The sequence below is a fragment of the Rhinatrema bivittatum genome, chromosome 8 (genome assembly GCF_901001135.1).
Source record: "Rhinatrema bivittatum chromosome 8, aRhiBiv1.1, whole genome shotgun sequence".
In the NCBI taxonomy this organism is placed as follows: domain Eukaryota; kingdom Metazoa; phylum Chordata; class Amphibia; order Gymnophiona; family Rhinatrematidae; genus Rhinatrema; species Rhinatrema bivittatum.
The window spans coordinates 232048167-232072343 of NC_042622.1; the positions used below are offsets into that span (position 1 = coordinate 232048167).

Genomic DNA, 24177 nt, shown 5'->3' on the forward strand with positions numbered 1-24177 from the left:
AATATTTCCTAATATTGGTTCCGAGTCGTCCCCCTTAGAGTTTCATTATCGTGACCCTTAGTTCTACCATTTCCTACCAGAAAAGGTTGGAGGTTTGTGCATCATTAATACCTGTCAGGACTTATCCGGCTATCTGGTGTGGGTCATCGCTATATAGCCGGATAAGTACTGACTTATCTAGCTATCTGGCAGCTGCTTCCCGCCACCAGATAGACATATAAATCAGTATTTATCCGGCTTACTTACCCAGAGAGTTCCTGGCATTTTTTTTTTCTATTACTGAAAACTTAACTCCAGCCCTGACCCAGGAATTAAGTTTCCAGCCCTAAAAAGGGTGCACTGGCCAGATGCCGTCTCTCTGCATTGAGGAGTACTGCTTAATGCCCTCTTTTACATGGGATTTCCATTCGAGGGCACTAAGCGGTACTCCCATTTAGGAACGCACATTTCGGGTGCACAAAACTCCCTTCTGCGTTGGCAGTAAGCTTTGCACTCAGAAAATGCACGTTCGAGTGCAGGCAGAAAGGTGCGTTTGAGTGAATGCACCTTTCTGCATCGGCCGGACTGTGATACTAATATTATTTAAACGCAGTCCTTTTTAACCAGGGATTTACCCTCTCTGCCCAGTTTCAGCAGCAGAGAGGGGAAATTAAAAGGTGCTATAATTCAGGTGGGAATGTGATGTTTCAAGCAATCTAGATGGATGTCGGGTCATTAAAGATGGGATGATCTCCCCTTGTCCCTCCTCCCTTTCAGCGTCAGCTCCCGTGCCTGACTCATCCCAAAGAAGGGTCTGATACCAGAAGCCATTGCCCGCAGAGCTTATGTAATATTTTATGCACCAAAAGCAAAGCAGCCACAGAAAAATGGACTTTTCATCCTTTACAAATTATTCACAAACACACAAACCTTCTTTTCTTGCTTCCGCAAAAAACCATATTACCATTAACGAACTAAGGCCTAGATTCATCATTTTGCTATAAATTTTGCATGAATAACGCACGCAATAAAAAAAAAAAAGAGGTGTGGTAAAAGAGAGGGAGAGAGAGAGACTCTTTAGAAAGCTCTCATATACGTAAACTATTTATTCCACTGTAGGAGGGTCAACTGGGAACTCGCCCCAGAGCACACTGTACAAATCTCATCTTCGTGTACCTTTCCTCATTCCAAATCTCATCAAATCTTCACTGATGTGTACTGTGCTGTTCGTACCTCCGACTGTGCATGTAATACTGCCCCCCCCAAACCCTAGACCACCACTAAAACCTCACCTTGAGTTACTAGTTGACCCTCCTACAGTGGTATAAATGGATGACAAATATGTGTTTGTCATCCATTTAAAATTTAAAAATGTTAAATAAATAAATAAATACATAAATAAATAAATAAATAAAGACAACCATGGTTCACGGAAGAACTAAGAAAGCTAAAACAAAATCTAAGACAGAAAGAGAGCGACTGGCGCAAATCCCCAAGCACCAATACACGATCCATCTACAAAGCCACCCTCCATCAATACAAGTCAACTACCTCTAAATCCAAAAGGGACTACTATGCATCCAAGATTCACCACTTAATCTTCGACGCAAAAGCCCTCTTCGCCTATGTCTCCAATCTCACCCAAATCATCCCACAGGAGATTCCCAACGACCCTAGCACAACCCAAAGCTGAAGAACTTGCTCTTCATTTTCACAACAAAGTCAACAGCCTTCTAACTCATCTGCCTTCTAATCCCACCGACCCTGCTCTTTACCAGTCTCTTCAACAATCATCCCTCAACAACAATGGTCTGGAAACACTTGAACCCATCTCTATCTTAGAGATACAAACTCTTATAAGAAGAATGAAACCTTCCTCCCATCCTTTGGATACTATCCCCACCAAACTGCTCCTGGCCATCCCTGACTCCATCGCTAAAAACATTGTCGGACATCATAAACTGCTCACTCTCCCAAGGACTATATCCTGACGACCTCAAATTGGCCTCCATCAAACCTCTACTCAAGAAACCCAACTTGGATCCTAAAGACCCCAACAACTTCCGTCCTATCGCCAATCTCCCATTCATAGCCAAGATTCTAGAAAAAGTTGTCAATACTCAACTCTCCGAATACATAGAAGAAAACAAATCCTATTCCAATCACAATACGGATTTCGCAAATCACTGAACACAGATCCCTCCTCATCTCCTGTCTGACTTCATATTAATGGGCCTTGACAAAGGCCAATCCTTCCTCTTAATTCTACTGACCTATCAGCCGCCTTTGATACGGTCAATCATTCCATTCTCACTTCCATTCTGGCTTCTATAGGTATCTCAGGCACCGCTCTCTCATGGTTTAAATCTTTTCTCTCCAACAGAGGCTTCAAGGTTAAGATACAGAACAAAGAATCTTCACGAATGGACGCATCCATAGGAGTCCCTCAGGCTCCTCACTGTCACCTACACTCTTTAACATTTATCTTTTACCTATCTGCCAACTCCTCTCCAACCTTAACCTCAAACATTTCCTCTACGCCGACGACATCCAGATCATGATACCCATTAAAGAATCTTACACAAAAACATTGGTTCACTGGGAAAACTGTCTCTTCGAAATTAAACATCTCCTGGCTAACCTAACCTAGTTTTTAAACTCCTCTAAAACAGAACTGCTTCTCATCTCCCCAGATAACAACGCCATCTCTAATCCTCCAACTATCCCAACTACTACACAGGTGAGAGATCTAGGAGTATTAATTGATAACCGGATGAACCTTAAAGCTTACATCAACAGAACCACCAAGGACTGTTTCCACAAACTCCAAGTTCTGAAAAGAATTAGACCACTCTTCCACACTCAGGACTTCAGAACCATTCTACAAGCTATCATTTTTTCTAAGATCGATTACTGTAACTCTATCCTTCTGGGCCTACCTTCCTCCTATACTAGACCCCTCCAGATGTTACAAAACGCTGCGGCAAGATTACTGACAAACTCCAGGAGGAGGGACCATATATCTCCAATCCTAAAAGATCTCCACTGGTGCCTGTTCACTTTAGAATCCTCTACAAATCTCTTTCCATAATATACAAAACCATCCATCAACACACCCCACTCGACTTACAAGTCCCATTCCAAATTTATAACTCCTCCAGACCAACAAGAGACACACTCAGAGGATCTCTTCAAGTACCCCCAGCCAAAACTACCAAACACATTACCTTGAGAGATCGGGCCTTTTCAACAGCCGGCCCCCTTCTATGGAACTCCATCCACCGGACCTTAGACAGGAGCCCAGCCTCCAACCTTCAGGAAGAGACTTAAGACCTGGCTGTTTAAAAAAGCTTTCCCGGACACCGATTAATTCTATTCAGCCAGATTCTACCACTTCCACATGTAAAAATGTTATTACTAATGTAAATACCTATACCTAATGTTATTCTCTCCCTTTTCTTCTCTCCTCCCAGTTCTATTACCTTGTTATTTGTAACTGCTTCCTTCTACACAAATAGGTTATTGAATTGTTCACTGTACACCCCTGTTATATGTAAACCGGCATGATGTGTTTGCAACATGAATGCCGGTATATAAAAATTTTTAATAATAATAATAATAAATAAATGTGTGCCATACCAGAGGCTCTCTCTCGCTCTCTCTACTCCACTCCACTCTTCCACTCCAGCCCAAAATGGGATTTGAGATACATATCACAAATCTCAATACTTATTTGAGATAAATATCACAGATCCCATTTCAGGCCTATCACACAGCATAACACCAGGAAAAAGGTGAAGTTATTTCCAGCATGATAACATGCATTACACTATCACATGCAACGTTAAACACCCCTCATGTTCATAAACTCCTCCCCTTTGACTACATTTTGAAAATGATGCGAAAAATAACGCATTTTGATGAACGACCCTGTAAATGTGCATTTTTTTTTTTTGCTACAGTTTGCTATGAATTTCAAGAGAATTTGCCGCTCTTCATTGTTCTGTACGTAAGATTCTGTGCTAAAATCCTTTCAATGGCAAGAGGGATTTTTACCACCAAATAAGAAAAAAAGTAGCGATCCCTCATGATATTCAGTGCAAACCAAACAGAAAAAAAAAAAAGATGCTTCCTTTCAGCCACCTACCTGTCCTCAAGCTCTGCTGCTCGCCACCGGCAGGAGGAGGCGATACATGGAAACAAGAACGAGGGCTGGGAAAAACTGAAAAGGAAAAAAAATGTTCGGAATGAAAAAGAAACAAAAATGACGAAAGCCCTTGGAGAGCAAATCAGAATGAAATGAAAAAGAAAGAAAGGTGCGGGAGGACTGTAAAATTATAAAAAGAAGAATTAAAAATGTTAAGAAAAGAACTGTGACAGAAAAGCCACAAGCATTTCACAAACATAAAACAAGTGAATAAATGAGCTAAAAAAAAATAAAAATAGAAAAACTTGAGGGAAGGCAAACCGATGCACTTCAACGAAAATCTGGAGACAGTGCTCAAACTCCCATTTCAGCCTTAAAGAGGGTGGCTGAGTAGGGGATGGTCAACTGACTCTATTTTCTTTTTTCAAAACAAGTTGACCCAGTCCTAGTTGTACATACCCAGTGCATGCTGGGACTTGTAGTTCTTGCTTTTCTTTAGAGATCAGGACTATAAGTCCATACATGCAATGGGGTAAAATCAGGACAGGATCAACTTATCCTGACAAAAAAAAAAAAGCACCAACTGGTGATCTCGAAGACTGAGCTGGGCCTGAGCTCTTCTGGCGTATGATTCCCAACGACTTTGCCTGCAGAGCTTCAGGCCAAGTATGGAATGATCATTGCAGAACAGGGAATAAGAGGTCCCTGCTTACACGTGACTCTTGCTGTGTTCTTCTGCATGCTATATGATTTCCAGTGAAAGGTAAAGGTCCGGTTTGATGAAGCGTAAGTGGCTGTGATAAGACAAAAAAGAGTGCCGTTGACTTTCACCAAGTGGTGGGTAGTGTGTGGAGGGAGAAGGGAAAAGTGGGCCCTATATTTGATTTGGTGTCAGATTCCAAACGGGGCCACCATGCAGTAGATCTGAGCCAGAACCTCCTTCAACGGGTTTTCCCATGGCACCATTAACCTAACCTAACTGCCTTTTCATGGCAAGACACGGGCAGCATTCCTCCTCATCGAGCCACCACTCGTCATGGATACTGTGCCGTCGTCTCTCCACCCTGGTCCCATCTGAGCCATCTCTGATAGATCCCACTTTGATCCCACCGTACAGGCTCCAAACAGAAGTCCATCCCTTCCCCACTCCAGTTTCGTTTTCTACCAGGTCTTACCCACTTCCACTGGTTTCATAGTAAGGCTGTGTGTTAGGGTAGAAAGGATATCATGGCGAGAACCAGAACTGAACTGCTAGTGCTTTCCCTGCTGGATTACCTTGTTATTTCTACTCGGTTTCCTCATCCTACCTCCACCCTAAGTCTCCTAGCCCTTGGTGGCAGGGGGTGGGGGGCGGGACATACATACCTCTTCAAGCTGCAATCGAACCTGTTGAACAACCCTCAACCAGTTGGACTTGGCCCGGGACATGGAGTCCTGGCTCTCCTCCTCTTCTCTGTAACTACAGAGGTAAAGAAGTCATCAGTATTTCTGCTGCACCTTGCCATACACTCCAGAGAAAATACATGGCTTATCTTCTAACAGCATCACAACTGTGCAGTCTCTTCTCTCTGCAGGTGTCTTTTAGAAGCCACAACACTGGGTAGAGACTTGGCTTGAAATAGACTATGACGACAGGTAAGGCCCATTCATTCTGCCCAGCTTCATTCCTGGTGGCCTTCCCCCTCACTTTTTGCCAACTAGGAATCCTCTGTGCCTATCCCAGGCTTTCTTCATATCTACCAACATAAACTAGACTGAAATTACAACTTACAGCTGTGTGCCAAGCCTATCCTTACAGTTAAAGTGTATGAAGAATCGGGATTAAGGAATGTTGAATTGTAATTATGTTTGTGTTATAGGTAAACAAATTTCTGGGAACATTTTGTTCCCTCCACAACCTTTGGTGAAACAAGTAGACTTTAACAAGCTGAACACAAATATGCATTTATTATGTCTGTATCACATACCGTTTGCCAGAAAAGTGCGAAATACATTAAGCATTGTTACATGTCTGTAGCAGCATAAGCTATCATGGCAATGTTGGCACCAGAAAACAAAACTAAAAATGTTTTGCTGCAGATTTTTGTTTGTAATCACTGTCCGATGTGAGAGTCCAACAATAGTCGCCCTGCACGGAGGGGTTCCACTTGCCTGGATACCATTTCTCCATTTTGTCAATGTCTTGATGAAACCTTTCACCATGTTTGTCACTCACAGCACCAAGGTTGTCTGGGAAGAAGTCCAAGTGGGAATGAAGAAAATGTATCTTCAATGACATGTTGCATTTCATCAATCTGTATGCCTGAAGCAGATTTTCAACCTGTTCGACATAGTCTGCTGCCTTATAGTTGCCTAGAAAGTTACAAACGACATTCTTGAAGGCTGTCCACGCAACACGTTCTGTACCTTGCAGAAGACCATCAAAGTGGCTGTCCTTCGTCACAGCTCGGATTTGTGGGCCAACGAAAACACCTTCTTTTATCTTGGTGTCACTTATGCGTGGAAACATTTGCCGCAAATAATCAAAGGCTTTACTTTGCTTGTTCATTGCCTTAACGAAGTTTTTCATCAGCCCAAGTTTGATGTGCAAAGGTGGAAGAAATATCTTACTTGGATCCACCAATGGGTCATGCGCAACATTCTTCTGCCCTGGAACCAATTTCTTGCGGAGAGGCCAGACTTTTCAGACATAATGCAAATCTCTTGCTCGACTGTCCCACTCACAAAGGGGTAACCCCCGAAAACTACCCCTGCACGCGCCGAGCCTATTTTGCATAGGCTCGGCGGCGCACGCAAGCCCCGAGATGCGCATATGTCCCGGGGCGGTCCGGGGGGTGGGGGCGAGTGCTCCGTTGCGCCAGCTGCCGGCTGGTGCGCACAAGTTACGCCTGCCTCAGGCAGGCGTAACTTTTAGAGCAAAGGTGGGGGTGGATTTAGTTAGGTATGGGGGGTGGGTTAGATAGGGGAAGGGAGGGGAAGGTGGGGGGGGGGCCCGAAAAAAAGTTCCCTCCAAGGCCGCTTCGATTTCGGAGCGGCCTTGGAGGGAACGGGGAAAGCCATTGGGGCTCCCCTTGGGCTCGGTGCGCGCAAGGTGCACATGTGCACCCCCTTGCACGCGCCAAGCCTGGATTTTATAACATGCACGCAGCAGCGCCGCATGTTATAAAATCGGGCGTAGATTTGTTCGCGCTGGGTTGCGCGAACAAATCTACGCCCGCGCGTATCTTTTAAGATCTGGCCCAAAGGAAGCAACAATACTTGGTGTAACCAAGCTGCAGACCCAGTAGAATTGAAACTACCTTGAGATCACCACACAAATTGAGTATTCGAGGTACAACTGGAATGTGGTTCAGCAATAGCTGTATGTTCTCATACATTTCTTTGACATGAACGGCATGTCCAACAGGTATTGATGGGAAGATATTGCCGTTGTGCAGCAAAACAGCCTTCAAACTTAAGATTGATGAATCAATTAACAGTCGCCTTTCTGTTGGGTCGTGGTCACTTCCAAGAGCACAAAACAATCCATTGATGTCACAGCAAAAAGTCAGACTGTCTACTTGGTTGAAATATTTTGTCAAATCTTCATGACGGCTGCGAAATACTGAAATTTTCATATCAGATGACAAAAGATTCCATCCTTGCAGCCTTAACCCAAGCAGCTCTGCCTGACTCTTCTATAAAGCCAAATCTCTGACCAGAGCGTTCAGCTCTGAGATATTAAAATGAGGATTGCTGGATGTTGATGGCACAAAGTCAGGATCAGCCGCAGCTTCCATCTATGATGGCTCACCATCGCCTACCTCCTCATCCTCAAGTGTCCACACCTCTGGCAGTTTTGGAGCAGGAAGACTGTCGTCATGCGGCACTGATCTCATTGCCAATGCAAGGTTAGGGTACTCAAACTTCCTGTTCTTTGATGAGAATCCTGACACATTCATCATGCAGAAGTAACAGTCAGTTATATGATCTTTCTGTTCCCTCCATATCATTGGGGTGGCAAACGGCATAGATGGTCACACACCTGTCAGCCAAGCTCGCAGACTACTTGCGCAAGATGCACAACATATATGAGGAGCCCATGCTGTGTCCTGGTCATCAATTTTGCACCCGAAGTATAACTCGTATGCCTTCTCAATGAGTGCAGTCATACTCCTTTTCTGTGCTTTCAGAGTATACTCACCACAGATGTAACAAAATGTGTCATGGCTATTTATTTATTTAACATTTTTATATACCGCAATTCATGTAGCAGAGTTACATATCATTTCGGTTTACATTAGAACATTGAACAGGCATGTAAGAATGCAATTACATTGAACAAGGGAGATAAACTAGGATCAAAGTAACTGGGGAGTAACGTGCAACGAATAAATAGACAAATAATAGTAGTCTGTGTAGAGATTAAATTAATCTTGTTAAAGAGCTAGGTGTATATTGTTGTGACAAAGTCTCGGTACATGGAGAACATATTAGGATTGGTAGTTTGCGATGTTGGACTCTGAACTTAAGCTCAAAATCTAATGGAGTCTGGTGGAAATGGTTGTATGAATGATAAGTGAGGTAAGAGGGAATTATTGGCATAAGTTAAAAGCTTGTTTGAATAGCCAAGTTTTGAGTCTCTTTTTAAATGTGATCGGGCAAGGTTCCTGCCGGAGTGCTGGAGGCAGAGAATTCCATTGTGCAGGGCCTGCTATAGATAGAGATCGTTTATTTAGAGAAGTTTTGATGGGCTGGGCGAGGAGAGTATCTCTATAAGGAGTTCTCACCGGTCTGGATGATATATGTGGTCGATAAGGGATATTGAGATCCAGTGTAATGAGCTTGTGAATGGATTTATGAATGATTGTTAGTACTTTGTAAGTGATTCTAAATTTGATATTATGACATTGGCACGACATTTCATAAAGTATATGAAATTAAATACACAAATTTAAACTCAGTTTTAGCAATACGATTCGCTCATTCACACAGATGTTGCATAGGAGACTACTCATTGCCGCTGCTTATATAAGGCTGCGTCGTCATGGAAACAAGTTGGAATCTTGCCACCGATAAGGCAGAGTTTCTTGGTGTATTTTAAAAAAAGTTAGTCTCTGTTACATGTTACGTTGCTTATGGCCGTCAAAAATATGACATGAATTTTAAAAATCATAAAAACTACTGTCCAGCAAGAAAATATATGTACGTGAAATTATGTTTTACAATTTCACAATTATTGTAACACAAAATTGGCTGTTTCTCAAAATCCTTACGTGATGTACAAATTTCGAAGTAATATCTGTGATCAGCAATAAAAAAATCTATTTGGAACATCAAAAAGCCTGAAGGAAACAAAAACGTTGTTTACCGTATGCTTTTTGGATTATAATTACATTTGTATTTAATATTTGAACTATATACACGGTGTGTCATAATTTTGTTTTGTAACTCGCCATAAGGTTTAAGGAAAGGAGAGTTATCAAACTGAAATAAAATAAATAAATTGGATTAGCAACCATTTGCTTCCTGATTTGACAGCAAGCCAGGAGCTGTAGAAATCTGTGAGCAGAAACTGCTCTTCTTAGCAGCCCCTAAATACCAAAATAAAATAACTGCTACACAGGTAATTTTCAAAAGCATCTACATATGTAAATGTAACTACTATTGTAGCAGTTTTCAAAAGCCATTTACCTGCGTAAAGTGCACTTACGAGGGTAAATCCTATGGACAATTCAATGACATAAACTGTAGCAATTTTCAAAAGTCCACTTACATGGATAAAGTGCATTTATATGTGTAAAATCCAATTTTAAGCATGTAAATGCTTTTTAAAATCGGGCCCTAAGGTAGCAAGGACCAAACTGCCCTGGGATGGGAGTGAGAAAAATCAGAATTGAATGTTATAGGTTTATAAATTTTATTTTGACTGATTATTAAGTATTTTATATGTGAATTTATGTTTTATTGTTTATTATGTGTTTATTTACCACAGTTATCGTTGTTGCTACTTTAATGTTAATGTTATTAACGGTATTACTCTTTCTTCACCTCTATCCTTGTTTGTGACTCTCTCTAGAGTTGTTTCTCCAGGTTAAATTCCCCTGTTTATTGTAATTCCAACTAAAGTTATATGTAAACCGACACGATATGATTTTTCATGAGCATCGGTATATAAAAACCTCTTAAATAAATAAAATAAATAAAAATACAGAGATTCTGGTAATTGGGCGGAATAGAAATTACTATACATAAAAGTTCTGTAATATCAGTATTAGTGAGAATACGTGCTGCTGCATGCTGCACTATCTGTAATGTCCTGGGGGTGTTTGCTGGGACCCCAAGATATGCAGCTGGAACAAAGAGCATGGACCCAATTCGCCTGTAGAGATAAGGAATTTGTGTACCTGCAGGAACTCCTATTCCAAGGGACAAGGACAAGACTCCCAGATATAGCTAAGCACACAATTTAGACTTGTTGTTCAAAGACTTGTGGTTTGTCCCAAACACTTACCTGAAGTCCTTATCATTGGTGGGGCAACTTTCTAAGGGATTTCCGTGAGTAAAAAGTGTTTTACCCAGGTACATCGGCTGCCTGGAAATTGCCCACCCTGTATGCAGGTAAAAGTGCACGCATTGCTCCATAAGGTGCGAATGTTTACCTGCACCAAACCAGGGTCAGGGTCAGGGGGGAGAAAACTACACATACACACAGTTTTGAATTTTCAAAGCTACGGGCCTGATTTGCTAAGACGTTTCTCCCATTCTATGTCTATGGGGAAAATGTTTAGTAAATAATCCCTTATGTGTGTAGTTTTAGTTGCAAAATAAACATCTGCAGAAACTGTTCATTTTCAAAGTGAAATTAATTGTGGACTTTTCCTTTGAAAACCAGGGCAGAGTCTGAATTTCACAGCAATGCGGGCAGTGTGAAGATTTTCCTATTCAGATTGTCCTCTAAGTGGGCAAAACAACAGCCAGGAAATAGGTGGTGGGACATTACTTTAATAAAATCAACCCATCAGCAACGCATGAAGAGCTATGTAAACTTTCCTAGATGAGATAATAGCTTCCCTATAGAGTCGGTTTGGGTTGAAACCTCCTGCTGTTAGCTGCTACACAGATCAACACTTGGGAGTAAAAGACCATGACTACCCATCAGTTCCTTTACAGTTTTGGGGGCTTTTGGTAAGGTGACTGCGTTTATGCATGTGTTTAACAAAGATAAATCCAGATGGAAGTGAAAGGGAACATTGCTTGCATAGAAACATAGAGCTGATGGAAGAAAAGGACCAAATGATCCACTCAGTCTGTCCAGCAAGCCTATGCCAGTATCTGCTGCAGTGTGCAGGTTACCCCCATGCTTATCAGTTTACCAGACCGTAAATTAGTCAGGGCCCTCGGATGCTGTTTGAATCCAATTTCCCTTAATCGTTGCTGTGAAAGCAGAGAGCAATGTTGGAGTTGCATCAAAAGTATCAGGCGTAGTGATTAAGGGTTGTAAGCGCTGCATCATCTACTTACCCCCATGTTTATTTGTTCCCCAAACCATAAATGTTGGGGCCCTCGTTGGCTGCTGTCTGAATCCAGGTCCCCTTTTCCCACTGCCGTTGAAACAGAGAGCAATGATGGTGCTGCATTAAGTCGTGATACTGTTATTAGTTAAGGATAGCAACTGTCACACTAGCAAGTTACCCCCCAGTTACTCCCATGCACTCTTCATCCTCTAGCCTTTAGGAATCCACAGTGTTTATCCCATGCCCCTTTGAATTCCTTCACTGTTTTCGTCTTCACCTCCTCCTCCAGAAGGGCAGTCCAGGCATTCACCACTCTCTCCGTGACGAAATATTTCCTGACGTTGGTTCTGAGTCGTCCTTCCTGGAATTTCATTTCATGACTCCTAGTTCTAGTGATTATTTCCAACAGAAAAGGTTTGATGATTGTGCATCATTAAAACCTTTCAGATATCTGAAGGTCTGTATCATATCCCCCTGCACCTCCTCTCTTCCAGGGTGTACATATTCAGATCTTTCAGCCTTTCCTCATAAGTCTTCCAATGCTGACCCCTAACCATTTTGGTTGCTCTTTGTTGATAACCTCTATCCTGACTTTATCCTTTTTGAGATATGAGCACCAGTATTGAACATAGTACTCCAGGTGAGGCCTCACCAAGTTCCTATACAAAGGCATTATCATCTCTTTTTTCTTACTCGTTATTCCTCTCTCTATGCAGCCCAGCATTCTTGCTTTAGCTATCGCCTTGTCACATTGCTTCACCAATCATCAGATTGGTGAAGCAATGTCAATCGTCAGATCATCAGACACTATCACACCAAGGTCCCTCTCCCAGTCTGTGTTCATTAATCTTTCACCGCCCATCATATACAGCTCTTTTGGATTGCTGCTCCCCAGATGCATGACTCTGCACTTCTTGGCATTGAATCCCAGCTGCCAAATCTTCGACCACTCTTCAAGTTTTCTTAAATCACTTTTCATTCTCGCTACTCCTTCAGACGTGTCCACTCTGTTGCAGATCTTCGTATCATCCACAAACAGATAAATTTTACCTTCTATCCCTTCTGCCAAGTCGCTCACAAAGATAGTGAACAGAATCGTACCCAAAACTGATCCCTGTGGCACTCTGCTTAATACCATTCTTTCTTCAGAGTAAGTTCTATTTACCATTACATACTATCTGTCTCCTGTCAGTCAACCAGTTTTCAATCAGCACTACTACCTTGGCATCCACTTCCAAGCTTCTCATTTTGTTCACAAGTCTATGTGGAACCGTATCAAAAGCTTTACTAAAATCCAAGTAAATTACATCCAGTTCTCGTCCCTGAACCAATTCTCTAGTCACTCAATCAAAAAAATAAATCAGATTCGTCTGACAGGACCTTCCCCTGGTGAATTCATGCTACCTCGGGTCGAGCAACCCACCGGATTGTAGATACTTTACTATCCTTTCATTCAGCAGAGTCTCCATTAATTTTTCTGCCACCGAGTTGAGGCTAACCGGCCTGTAGTTTCCAGCCTCCGCTGTGCTCCCACTCTTGTGAAGCGGGACCACTACCGCTCTTCTCCAATCTTGTGGCACCACTCCCATTACCCGGGATCTATTGAACAGATCACACAGCGGACCCGCCAGGACATCTCTGAGCTCCCTCAGTATCCTGGGATGAACCCCATCTGGCCTTATGGCCTTGTCCACTTTCAGTTTCTTAGCTCTTCCCATACATTTTCTTCTGTAAACGGAGTTTCTTCTATCTTATCCCTATCCACGATCTTGTTAGCTAGCGACGGTCCTTCTCCAGGGTCTTTTTAGTGAACATCGAATAGAAGTATTTGTTTAATATTTCAGCCATTTCTTCGTTTCTCTCCACACACTGATCTTTGTCACCTTTCAGTTTCACTTTACCACTTTAGACCTTTCTCCTTTGTCTGATATATCTGAAAAATGTTTTGTCACCTCACTTTACCTCTTTGGCAATCCTTTCTTCCACCTGACTTTTTGCTTTCTTGATTTCTTTCTTCGTCTCCCTCAGTTTCACCAGATATTCTTCCCTGTGTTCCTCTTTTTGGGATCCTTTATATTTCTTGAATGATGTTCTTTTTGCTTTTATTTTATCAGCCATCTCCTTTGAGACCCAGATTGGTTTTTTTTATTTCTCTTACTTTTGTTTACTTTTCTAACTTATAGATGTGTTGCCTTTCTAATTGCTCATTTTAGTTGGGCCCACTGTTGTTCCACCTCTCTCATTTTCTCCCAGTCTTCTAGTTCTACCTCCAGGTACGTCCCCATTTCGAAAAAGTCCGTATTTTTGAAATTCAAAACTCGGATCTTCGTGTGACTTCTCTGTATCCTATTTGTGATATCAAACCATACCGTTTGATGATCACTGGTGCTGAGGTGGGCACCCACCTGCACATTAGAGACATTATCCTCGTTAGTGAGCACTAGGTCGAGTATCATTAAAACCTTTCAGATATCTGAAGGTACTTATCGTATCTCTCCTAACACCAGACGGAGCACCACAATGAACAAAGCTGCATCAGGCACAGACTAAAGGAAACCGTGGGGGAGGTGGCTTATATCCAAGAAAGCACCAAGCTGATACTTTGGAGAATACAGCAGGCACTGTTGCTTGAAGTGTGAATGCTCAACCAACTCCCTCCCTCGTGAGTTCCATTACCACTTGTTTGAACAGAGCCCCTTGCAGGGCATCCACTAACTTTCTCCTTCTGGTAGATTCCGCAGGAGGGATTCTCCAGTCTACATCCAGCAGATTAAAATCTCCAACAATCAACACTTCTCCCTTCTTTCCCACCTTTTGGATGTCTTTGACCAGATCTCTGTCTGGTTCTTCTGTTTGAGTCGGAGGCCTGTAAATCATTCCAGTAAAAATGGATGCACCATCATCTTTTTTTTCTTAGGATGGCCCATAATGCTTCTTCTTTACCCCATATTCCTTGCAGTTCAGTTGCTTGGATATTGTTTTTGATAAAGAGCTACTCCTCCCCCTTTTCTGTCCTCTCTGTCCTTCTGTAACAAGTTATAGCCCAGTATGGCCATATCCTAATCTTGAGACTCCGTGAACCAGGTCTCCGTAACAGCAACAATGTCAAAGTCTGCCTCCATCATTAGGGCCTGCAGGTCTGGGATTTTATTGCCCAAACTACAAGCATTTGTGCTCATAGCTTTCCAATTTTTCTCCCATGATTTGTTACACTTCCTAGACACTTTTTCTGCTTTTTTTTTTTAATTGATTGATTTTATTTTCTTCTCCCACGTCCTGTATTGCTTGGGGTTGACATATCAATTTCATTGGCCATCTCCTGTCATCCCCATTCTTTAGTTTAAATATCTGATAAATATAGGATCTGAATTTCTCACTTAGCATCCTCCTTCCTGCTACAAACAAATGAGGGCCATCCTTACCATAGAGCCTTTTACTGCTCCATACACGACCCCAGACTCCAATGTATCCAAAACCAACTTTCTGTACACCCGGTTTTGAGCCAGAAATTGAAATGATCTATATGGCATAGCTTCTCAATTTCCTTTCCATGAAGAGATAACGCTTCCGGAAAGGCAAAGGTCTTTGCAGTGTGTCTTATCTTTCCTAGAATACAGAAATCTTTTTGTACTTCATGGATACCTTTTCTATTGAGGTCATTGGTCCCCATATGGATGATAACACTGATATCAAAGTTCCCAAGTTTCTTGGACTATCTGGTTTGCATTTCTACTAGCTGAGGATCCTGGAAGGCATTTAACTGTTGTGTCACCATCAAAATGTACTCCCAAATTGGTTCCTCTGATGATTTGAGTCTCCCAGCAGAAGCAGCTTTCTTTTTTGACATTTGATTCTGTTGAAGGGCTTCCGGGTGCATTGAGTCACCTCACTTTTAGAAAGCACTTCAAAATCTATTGCTGAGGTTTCTTCATTCTCCAATGCAGAAAAAGCATTATGTAGGGGTAACACTGGGGAGATTGGGTGTCTCTTCATCACAGGCCTTAATCTGCCAGAGCCCACTGTTATCCAATTGTTCCTGGGTTTTTGAATCCTGGATGTCTGATATCTCTGTGGGATGGGGGTTGTTGCACAGGATGCTGTAAAGCTGGAGAAGGTGGATATCTGTCACAAGTCCTGTTCTACCAGAGCCCACTGTAAACCATTTTTTCCTGGGTTTCTGAAACTTCTATGGGAGATGGGCGAGAGATACTGGATGGTAGATGAATCAGCTCCATTTTAATTACAGAGAACTGAAGGCAAAAGGGACAACCTTAGATTCTCCAAATGTTAGGCCTTGGGACATAAGCACCACAATTGTTGCACTGAATGAAAGACATTTTATTAAATTATCACAAATTCCTTAAAATCATATAGATAAGGTAAGGTAAAATTTAGGCTCTAGCAAAGATTTTTTAATAGGTATTTGAAATAAAAACTTAAACTAATAGTGTTAGCCAGTAAAGATTAATAGGTAGAGTATGAAAATCAATTTTTACAAGCAATATGACAGTTTAAGTCACTATTATCTGAGCTGTAAGGAACTACTATGTAATGGGAGATGAAGTAATTGAAGCTAATTATCTAGGAGTCCAGGGAAGACCGTATAAGAAAAGTAAACTCAGGGGTGGGTGGCTAGAAGGGTAGGAAGGGAAGGAACTAAAGGTTCCCAACCCACACTTTAAGACTTTTGTTCACAAGTAAAATAAACCCCCCTCAAAGGCACAAAATATTTCAAAAATCAGACAAGAAATATACTTAGCCCTGACATAAGTAAGCAAATAATTTCAGATAGCTCGTAGCTGCCTCTCACAGGAAGAACTGCAAACAATGGCTAATCAGACCCAGAAAAGCAGTTTAGATTGCACACTTTTTGAGTTTAGTTAAAATCTGCCTCCTCCTAAAAACCAAGGCACACAATTATGCAATTATACACATCTTCTATACTAGGCTCAAATATATACATAACAAACAGCAAAAGTTCATATAGGGGTAGATTTTTCTTAGGCCTGCGCGTGCATCCATGTGTGCGCGGTTTCCCGGCGCGCGCCCATGAACACGGCGATTTTATAACATGGGCACGTCGCCACATGCATGCTATAAAATACGATTCCCACACACACACACACATGCACAGCCGATTTTAATATCCGCAAGTACATGTGCAGGTGGGTGGCCTCTCATGTGCGCTGGGGGATGGGATTTTAAAAAACAACGCGTGGCAAAGTGAGTAGGCCTTTCCCGGTTCCCTATCTCCCTAACTACCCTTCCTACCTTTTTCCCCTCTCCTTCCTGACCCCAAAACCCACCCTAACTCCTTTAAATTTTTTTTGTTTCACAACTTACTTGCTTCTAAGGAGCAGAAGTAAGTTGTGTGCGCTGGCTGGCTGCCGGCACGCGCTTCCCCGGGTCAGCGTAAAAATGGCGCAGTCCCGGCCGGCCCCAGTCGCATCCAGACCCCACCCCTTTTGAATGGCCCGGCACTTCTGCATCTACTGGGAGATACGTGCGCGGCCGGGCCATTTCTAAAACGCGCTCGGCACATGCAGGGAAGGCCATGCGCGTATCTCCCGGTATTTGCTCGTGCCGGGCTTCGGAAATTCACCCGTTAGAGAATTCAGGAAGCCTTGTGAGCCCAGGAATCCCTAACCCACATAGGAGATCCTGATTTTCAGAAATATCTGAATGGGGTAACAAGGTCACCTTCGGGGAAAAGAGCTTTCCTACGTCTGTAATACTTAGCGTATTTACAATTATTAGAAGGCACTTTGTGCACTTTTCATTCTAATTTTTAATCTAGTTGGCATTTCCTTCTTGCTCCCCCCCCCCCAAGCTGAAGTGAGTCAGGGGAAGATCTCACAACCAAATATTCTCCTCTCTTCTGCATGCTGTAACTGAAGATGTGGGAAAGAGGAAAGACTGCCATTAAATGACTCATAAAAAAGAGCCACGAGCGCGCTTCTACTAGTTACACGCTGCCCTCGGGGGACCCATGGGATCCGTAATTAAATTTCTGCGGTTTAGATCAGGGTTGGATGATGAGAGTTCAATTTTGCTTTCCGTAATACCTTATTGACTTAAAGCATCGGTACCTCTTTATGGCGTCACTCTTATGCTATCGAAATTCACTTCAGTATGAGGGGGCCACCATTATGAAGGCAATCGGGAAGAAGGATTTGACTGAACTTTCATGCTGGTCTGAGGCCGGAGCTGGCTGGCAGGACTAAGTGGTTATATAGAGCTATAAAAAAACAAAACAAAACCCCAGAAGTCGTCTTACCTTTCCACCACAGGCTTCTGAGGCTGAACCAGGGGCTGGATCTGGATCGGGGGTTGGGGTTCTGGCGCCGGCTCCGGCAGCTTCTCCTTGGCCGGCGCCTCCATCGCCGGTGGCTCCTGGGGCTCCCCCGGGCAGTAGCCCTTCTCGACCGGCGGGCAGAGGCCATCCCGCTGCAAGGCCGCTGGCTCGTACATTCCCTGATCCTGCAGGTCCAACTCGTCCTTGGGGTAGTCGTCCTCATTCTCGCTGTAGCCCTCAGCGTCGTCCTCGTCGTCCTGGTCCCAGCGAGGAGAGTCCTTCTGGTAGCTGACGGAGCTGTGGCAGGAGTGGTAGGAGTCCCCGTCCCGCTCGTCTATCTCGGACCCCTGCAGGCTCTCGTCGGGGTCAAACTCGTCGCTGAGCTGGGAGCTGCCCTGGCTGAGCTCGGCCGATGAGGCGTATCTGCTGCTGCCAGTGGGGCTGTACGGACCGAAAAGAAACAGGATAAGCAAGGGGGGGGGAGGGGGGGCTCATGGAGGCCTAAAGCAGACGGTGCACCCCCTCCCCCGTTTATGCCACTATACACAGTGCTAGCCATGGGACTCGCGCCAACACGGCTTTTACCACGAGATAAATATTATCTCAACCCAACACCAGACGGAGCACCACAACGAACGAAGCTGCACCAGGCACAGGCTAAAGGAAACCGGGGGGGGAGGTGGCTTAAATCCAAGAAAGCACCAAGCTGATACTTTGGAGAATACAGCAGGCACTTGTTTTTTTTTTATTCAGACGGAGTGAAGGGGGGGGGGGGCGCCAAGCTGGAGGGCCACCCCTCAACGAGACGGGCCACACATTGCCTGGGGACAGGGGGACCCAACAACAGGGGGCACAGGCGTGCACTCACCAAGGCCTTCCTGTCACCCACAGGCGTGAAACTGGGAGAGTCCTAGTTCTGCCCAGGCTTCCTCCCCAGCACACGGATCTGACCGTTACCAACACTGATGCCCCCCTTCCTCACCCCCCCCCCCCCCCCCCCCGGACTTGAAAGCATCAACATCAAACTGAGGGAAATGCTGAACAGGAGGTCCACAGCCTGCAGCGGGCAGGCAGACTCCCAGGCTACTTTTAATGGGCATTTCAACTTTTCTTCTCTTTTTTAACGCTTTGCTCTTCTCCCCCTACCTCCATACTACACAAGACATCTGAAAGGTCTGAAGTTCATTGACTCCCAATAACTGCACCCCAGAGTCCATGCCATAATTTTCCGTGCACAAATTGTAATCCGCTTTGAACACTGTTATGAAGCGAGATATAAATCTAAACTCATAATAATAATTATTATTATTATTATTAAAGTACAACCTGAGCTATAGGAAATTACTTCTTGCTATATCTCTTTTCCATATTAAATATGTATGCATAAACACATACATGCATTTTAAATGTTTGCCATGCTAAAATATTTGACACATATCGTGTTGTACCGTTTGCTGTGACTATTATGAAAAGAGAATGATTTTCTTAGGGCTTAACAGATGGATGTGTCTTAACAGGTTAAAGCATCAAACCTAAATCAGATTGTGTTTTTCACACAAGGTCTGAAGACAGAGCGGATGTTTTTGTCAATAATAAGGCAGCTCTGACCACCTGTGTGCTTACAGGGATGCAGAGCTAACCCTGGCCACAGGGTCACTTCAGGTTACCTTCAAGAAGTTCACTTTGCCACACACCACCCCTAAAACGCAAAACTAAAAAAAAAAAAAAAAGGCTTTACAGAAAGCCACTCATGAATGGAAGATTGGCACAGCATCTCAGAAATCACCCGCTCCCACAGGGAACACCCCCAGGTTCCCACAAACGACACGCGCCAGGCATTCCACAGAAAGATGGTCACTGATTTGCAGGCGGGGAAGGAGGGAGAGATCAGAATGACCTTGTGTTTTGGGGGGGGGTCACGTTGCATGAAGGGTTAAACATGGGAAAAGTAACATTAAACAGGAAAAAAATAAAATAGAACAGAAAAAGTCCTGAGGAGTTAGTAGCCACGTGGAACCTCCATGCCTCCAGCTGGCCGAGACGCACCCACAGTGAAGCGCACATGCACACAAACACAGCAGCAAGCCTAGGGCTAGACCGATACCACGTGCCTTGTCTGCCCAAGCCCACGGCTGGCGCTGACCCTCCTCTTCCTGAGGGACCAGGCCCCAGCAGGATCTGCCCCCCCACCCCCCGCTCTAAGTGATTTCTCTGTCCACTTTCGAGAACTGGTGCTTTCCATGAAAGAAAAATGCTATGATGACTCCTAAAAGGATCCCCTCGGACCCCCCCCCCCCCCCCCGCCCTTCCACGAAGCCCCGCTAGCTTCTTGGCAGACTGGACAGGCTCCTCCCATTCTGTGTCTATGGGGGAAAAAAAAAAAGCTTTGTGGATCCAGCCCGTAACTCCGGATTCAAAGGCATTGCCTATTCATAGCAGATAGCCTGTGTGTTCCCCTAACCCAGGGGTAGGGAACCTATGGCTCGCGAGCCAGATGTGGCTCTTTTGATGGTTGCATCTGGCTCGCAGACAAATTTTTAATACAATTTTTTTAATAAAAAAGTAAAAATCTTAACAAAACCCCCACCCTCCTGATGCCCCCCCAAGACCTCCAAAATTAATTTACTACAACCCCCACCCTCCTGACCCCCCCCCCCCCCAAGACCTGCCAAAAGTCCCTGGAGGTCCAGCGGGGGTCCAGAAGCGGTCCGGGAGCGATCTCCTGGACTTGGGCTGTCGGCTGCCAGTAGTCAAAATGGCGCCGACAGCCCTTTGCCCTCACTATGTCACTGGGGTCGACCAATGGCGGCGGTAGCCCCTGTGACATAGTAAGGGCAAAGGGCCGTCAGCTGCCAGTAAGCAAATGGCGTTGACGGCCCTTTGCCCTCACTATGTCACAGGGGCTACCGCCGCCATTGGTCAACCCCAGTGACATAGTGAGGGCAAAGGGCCGTCGGCGCCATTTTGACTACTGGCAGCCGACAGCCCAAGTCCAGGAGATCGCTCCTGGACCCCCGCTGGACCACCAGGGACTTTTGGCAGGTCTTGGGGTGGGGGGTTGTAGTAAATTAATTTTGGAGGTCTTGGAGGCGTCAGGAGGGTGGAGGGTTTTGTTAAATTTTTACTTTTTTATTAAAGATTTGTCTGCGAGCTTTGGACCCCCGCTGGACCACCAGGGACTTTTGGCAGGTCTTGGGGTGGGGGCGTCAGGAGGGTAGGGGGTTGTAGTAAATTAATTTGGTAGGTCTTGTATGGCTCTCACGGAATTACATTTTAAAATATGTGGCATTCATGGCTCTCTCAGCCATAAAGGTTCCCGACCCCTGCCCTAACCTATCTACAAGGTCCCTGCCGTTTCTCCAAAATGTCTCTTTCTATGGTGGCTGTATGGACAATACTGGCCTCTGTGTTATTTAGCTCTTCCGTAACCCAGTTCTAAAGCTTTTGTCCATTTCGCACCGTAATAAAGCCTTTTTTTTTTTAACCTCAGGGCCCAGTCTCCCGGTTTCCGTTTCCCTTCTCCGCTTTCCTTAAAATTTTCCTTCCTTCGGATCTGTACCAGGCCCCCCGCGCCCTTAAATCTGAGCGGTACGGTCCGACATCACCGGGTGCTCTTCGGGTCTTTAAACCCCAGACTAACATCAGCCACGAGGGGGTCAGGGCTGTGCTTTTGGTCCCCCCTGGTATCGGTCTAGCCCCAAGCTACTGGGACCACCACGGCACTCTGCGTCACTCACAAAGGCTAAAAGGCAAGGTAGAGACCCACCTATCGGATAGGTCAAGAGACTGTCTGCTCTCGAGGGAATACTGGCAGCTGGTGAGCCTGCTAGAGCCCGAAGCAGACTCCAGGTCGCTACGACCATTTGTGGCAGAGTCTACGCTATCGTAGCGTCTGCCGGGGGGGAGGGAGGGAGGGGGCAAAGAGGAGCGCGGTTGGCAGCACCAGAAAGGGAAGAAAAACGAGAACAATAAAACCCATTAAGTGGTGAGTAACATCATCATGAACTGCTTCAACAGAAATAAGCAACAATCCCCCCCACCACCACCCCCCACCCAGCTCTGCCTCCACACCCACTGAGGCCAAGGGAGTGCCAGCCTGGCGCTGGGGGGCCCCCGAGTTCAGAAGCAGAACAGCTGTGACCGCTTACCGAAAAAGCCGGTAGCCAAATCAGGCTTCTCAGCACTGTTGGCTCACTGGGTTCATAGCCATTTCCCCCTCCCCCTATAGGTGGCTACACATATTCCATTCCTAGATGGCCAATTTTGTTTAACCCTTCCCAGTGTGCTGACAGCAAGGACCTTATTCCCTACCCCCCTCCCCCCAGCTCCAAAGCACACCTTCCATGTAAGCGTGTATGCATGGCCTGGGGGTGAGATGACCTGTTAAGTGGCCATTTCCCAGAACCATCAGGACAGCTGCAAAGTCTACAGGTAACTTTCCCCCAAGGGTTTGCCAGGAGGAGGTTTGTGTGCTTACCTTCCCTTCCAAACCTTGCCCAAGGAAAAAGCACCCGTGGGGATTTGCACCTCCTTTTTAAAATGCAAAAGTGCACATGTTGTTGTCTGCCTTGACCTAACCCATTTTTCCCATGCGGCTGATCGCCCCCTCCCCTCCTGGGCACTTTTATCCACATGCAGGGTGGGTGGTTTACAGAGCACCTTTATACCCAGGTAAGGGGCTTTTGAGACCTGCGGTGACCAGGGCTGGGCTGCAGGTTACGGCGCCCGCAGGCAGAGCGCCATGGCGGGGCCCTGTTCATGCTTGCGACGGCACATGGCTCCGTGTCAAGCAGGAGCAGGCAACCTCCTTTGGCCTGGATATTTGGTGCCCTGAAAATCTGACACCCTAGGCAGCCGTCTATGTTGCCCCTGCCTAAAATCCAGGCCCGAAGGTGGCACGGCCCCTAAATGCTTGCAATCCCCCCCCCCTTCCAGCCTTGAGACATCCATGATAAATACAGGCCCACTTCTTGCCTCTTCTTGTTCTGCCTAGTGTTTGGAAGGTGGGGTGCTGGCCCCTGGGGGCGGCTGCACCGCCTTGCCCGTTTCTATAGTGTGCGCGGGTTATAAAGAACCCATGCGTACCACCCCCAGCACACCAGGATAACCCCCTAAAATCAGGGCAGAGGGGGGAAAAAAAAAAAAAAAAAAAGAGGACGACCTTCAGATCTACCTGATGGGCGGCTGGTCAGAGCAGTCCATTTCGTAGCTCTGCATGGAGTCCGTGTAGGAGTCTCGGGAGCTCTGCTGCGGGTGTCTCATGGGATACTGGTGCACGGACGCGTTGGGCTGGGAGGTGGAGTAGTAGGGAGGCGGCATGCTGTTGCTGGTCTCGCTGCGATAATCGCTGTCCCTGTCGTCCACGGCACTGTCGGGATCCTCATTGTCTGCAAGGAGGGGGGGCGGTGATGGTGATTTCCACCATCGAAACAAGAGAGGAATATTTTGGCCATTGCAGGTTTCAGGCTGAATTAACAAAAATTAAAACAAAAAACAAAAAACCCCAGCCCTGCTGTGTTTCTTCTAGCTAAAACTTTCCCAGCTCTCTGGCGTGGTTGACAGGAAAAACTCACAAGCACAAAAGTGTGGAGAGAAACCAAAGAGAGCTATTTGGGGGGGGGGGGGGGGGGGGGGAGAGAGATTACTAGAAGGGCAGACAGAGATTTTGCAGTGCATAAGAAGCTGAGACAGTCAGGCCCATTCAGTAAAAGTCGCGGGAGAGCGGGCGAGCGCCCAGGCCACTCTCCTGTGCATGCGATTCAGTGTTTAAATGAGGGCCTGTGGTAAAAAGAGGCACTGGGGACACTAGCGCGTTCCTAGCGCCTCTTTTTGGACAGGAGTGGCGGCTGTCAGCGGGTTTGACAGCCGACGTTCAATTTTGCCGGCATCGGTTCTCAAGCCCGCTGACAGCCACGGGTTCGGAAACCGAACGCCGGCAAAATTGAGCATCCGGTTTTCAACCAGCGAGCTGCGGGCCCATTTTTAATTATTTTTTACTTTGGGACCTCGACTTAATATCGCCATGATATTAAGTCAGAGGGTGTACAGAAAAGTAGTTTTTACTGCTTTTCTGTGCACTTTCCCGGTGCCGGCAGAAATTAACGCCAGCCTTTGGGTAGGCGCTAATTTCTGAAAGTAAAATGTGCGGCTTGGCTGCACATTTTACTTAGTGAATCACGCGGGAATAACTAATAGGGCCATCAAGCACTATTGGTTTCGGGGGGTAAATAAGGGGTAAATAAGGGGTAAAGCTAGCGCGT

At 45.3% G+C, this 24177-nt stretch overlaps 1 protein-coding gene across 5 annotated transcripts in view; it reads right to left on the minus strand.

Moving 5' to 3' along the window:
- UNC13A (unc-13 homolog A) overlaps nucleotides 1-24177 on the minus strand; it is a 219887-nt gene that overhangs the window by 108462 nt on the left and 87248 nt on the right. For all 5 annotated transcript variants that reach the window (XM_029614005.1, XM_029614004.1, XM_029614006.1 and 2 more), the window contains 3 exons: nucleotides 23091-23304; nucleotides 17900-18358; nucleotides 5492-5585 (listed from right to left, as the gene is read on the minus strand). In XM_029614005.1, coding sequence (XP_029469865.1) covers nucleotides 5492-5585; nucleotides 17900-18358; nucleotides 23091-23304 — 767 coding nt within the window. The remainder of the gene's footprint in view (nucleotides 1-5491; nucleotides 5586-17899; nucleotides 18359-23090; nucleotides 23305-24177) is intronic.